This window comes from Oratosquilla oratoria, chromosome 4 (assembly GCF_046742065.1).
Source record: "Oratosquilla oratoria isolate Oo_2021 chromosome 4, ASM4674206v1, whole genome shotgun sequence".
Lineage (NCBI taxonomy): Eukaryota > Metazoa > Arthropoda > Malacostraca > Stomatopoda > Squillidae > Oratosquilla > Oratosquilla oratoria.
Window position 1 is genome coordinate 48,521,206 of NC_134780.1, and position 2,403 is coordinate 48,523,608.

The 2,403-nt window shown below is 42.2% G+C and overlaps 1 protein-coding gene across 1 annotated transcript; it reads left to right on the plus strand.

The window, feature by feature from the left end:
• Positions 1 to 358: 358 nt before the first annotated feature.
• LOC143024469 (uncharacterized) lies at positions 359 to 1,846 on the plus strand. Its single transcript, XM_076183277.1, has one exon. The coding sequence runs from the start codon at positions 359 to 361 to the stop codon at positions 1,844 to 1,846; it is 1,488 nt and encodes a 495-aa protein (XP_076039392.1).
• Positions 1,847 to 2,403: the final 557 nt, after the last annotated feature.

Sequence of the window (2,403 nt, forward strand, 5' to 3'; positions counted from 1 at the left end):
GAAAAAAGAGGCTGATGGTGGACTTACGGGCTGTATGTTTTATAGTCAATTGTACATGGACAAAGTGGATGAGTTCAATTATATCAATAGGGGGAGGACTCTGTTTCAGAAGTTTGTAGTCGACAATTATGTCAAAATTGAGACTTTCCGACTGAGTTTTTTTTTTTAAGCGAATCAACGAAATATACGAAAGAAAATTTTCGACGTGCTTCAGAACGATGACCCCTCTTCCGTTGGTCAGAGGATTATCATACCTCCATCCTTTGTTGGCGGACCTAGGTACATGAAGCAGAAACAACAAGACGCGCTTTCCTTCATAGGTAAATACGGTAGCCCTGACCTATTCATTACATTCACAATGAACCCAGACTGGCCAGAATTTGAAACTGCTCTTGCTGCCGGCTGTACTTCCAGTGATAGACATGATTTAGTGAGCCGGGTTTTCAGATTGAAACTGTGCGCTTTAATGGATGATTTGACAAAGATTTGCATTTTCGGTCGTACAAAGGCGTTTTTGTATACCGTAGAGTGGCAAAAGCGTGGGTTACCTCATTGCCACGTCCTTCTTTGGTTAGAGCACAAAATCGATAAAACGGATATCGATAACTACATCTCCGCGGAGATTCCCGATCCGAATACGTCCCCGAGGCTGTACAAAATCGTAACCACCAATATGATACACAACCCGTGTGTTGGTTACGATGAGAGCAGCCCGTGTATCGTCAAAAACAAGTGTTCGAAGAACTTTCCTAAACCTTATAGAAAGGATACTTTTGTTTGTAACAACGGTTATCCGCTATATCGACGAAGGGCCTTTGGTGAGGATGGTGGTAGGTGTTTCGAGAGGAAAAGGAGAGGAAAGGAGGATAAAATGAGGATTGATAATGCGTGGGTAGTCCCCTACAATCCATACCTCTGTCTGAAATATAACGCTCATATAAACGTCGAATGTTGTAACTCCATAAAGTGCATTGCGTATGTAACGAAATATGTGAATAAGGGATCCGATCGCATCATATATTCAAAGTCCGACGGTAAGCCTGTCAACGAGATTAGGAATTATCGCGATGCGCGGTACGTAAACGCTAATGAGGCCACGTGGAGAATATTCAATTTTCATATCCACAAATCCTATCCACCAGTGACTTATTTGCCTATCCACTTGGAAGGTGAGCACAACATTTTCTATGTCGAAGAAGAGGCTTCTATGTCTGTTGAACACCAACTGGCCAAAGTTACGCAATTAATGGCTTTCTTCAAACTTTGTGAGAATGACGTATTTGCTAGGACACTCCTTTACACCGAAGTACCAACCCACTATGTTTTTTGCAAGAAGAGTGGTGTCTGGACGGAGCGGTCGAGAGGGAGTATATCTATTGGTAGGATGCAAACAACTAATTCGAAGAATGCGGAGTTGTTCTATCTTCGTCTGATGCTGTCTCATGTGAGGGGCCCAAAATCATTTAGCGACATAAGGACTGTTGAGGGTGTTGAGTACGCCACCTATCGAGAGGCCGTCAAAGCGATGGGGCTTATGAAGGACAAGGATCACTGGGAGAAAACCCTAATGGAAATAGTTAATCACACCAATAACGGAAAGGACCTTCGTTCAACCTATGCCACGATGTTGGTGTTTTGCGATTTAGAGGATCAATCCGAAGTGTGGCTAGATATTCGTGATTATTTTGCGAGCGATTTTCTTTATAAGAGTGGAAAGACACACTACAACGACGAGATTTATTTGGACGCATTAGATGAAATTCAGGAATATGTCTACAACTGTGGAGGGGCGGACATCACTAAGTATGGCCTGGCATGCTTCCTGAAAAAAAAAAAATGTATCTGAGCGAAGATAAATTGGAATCAGATGACGATGTAGATTATCAGATTTCGACGTTGAATGAGATCAATCCGGCTTCATTGCCCGTTCATTGTCTCGAGCTAAAGATAGGTTTGGTTGTGATAGTTATCAGAAATATTTCCCCACCCAGAATTTGCAATGGCACCAGGGTGATAGTCGATAACCTGAAGAAAAATATAATCGTTGGGCGGATTCTAGGGGATATATACGACGGTGAACAAATAACTATAGTCAGAATCAAGTTGGTTTCGAGTGATTCTCGTGTTAATTTCTCGAGATTCCAATTTCCTGTGAAATTGAGTTTTGCATGGCAATCAATAAGTCCCAAGGACAAACCATACAAAAGTGTGGTCTGTATCTGTATGGCACGAAATGTTTTTCGCATGGTCAACTCTACGTTGCGTGTTCGCACGTAACGAGTTGGGACGCACTAAGTATATATCTGAAGCCTCTCAAGAAAGACGAAATACCCACATTGGAAAACGGTCTTTACCCTGAGGTCTTTAATGAGCTTGAGACAGTGAAAGAGGAGTATTTTCGAT

Coding starts and splice junctions, on each gene's coding strand:
- LOC143024469 (XM_076183277.1), top strand. CDS start 359: ATGAACCCAGACTGGCCAGAATTTGAAACTGCTCTTGCTGCCGGCTGT.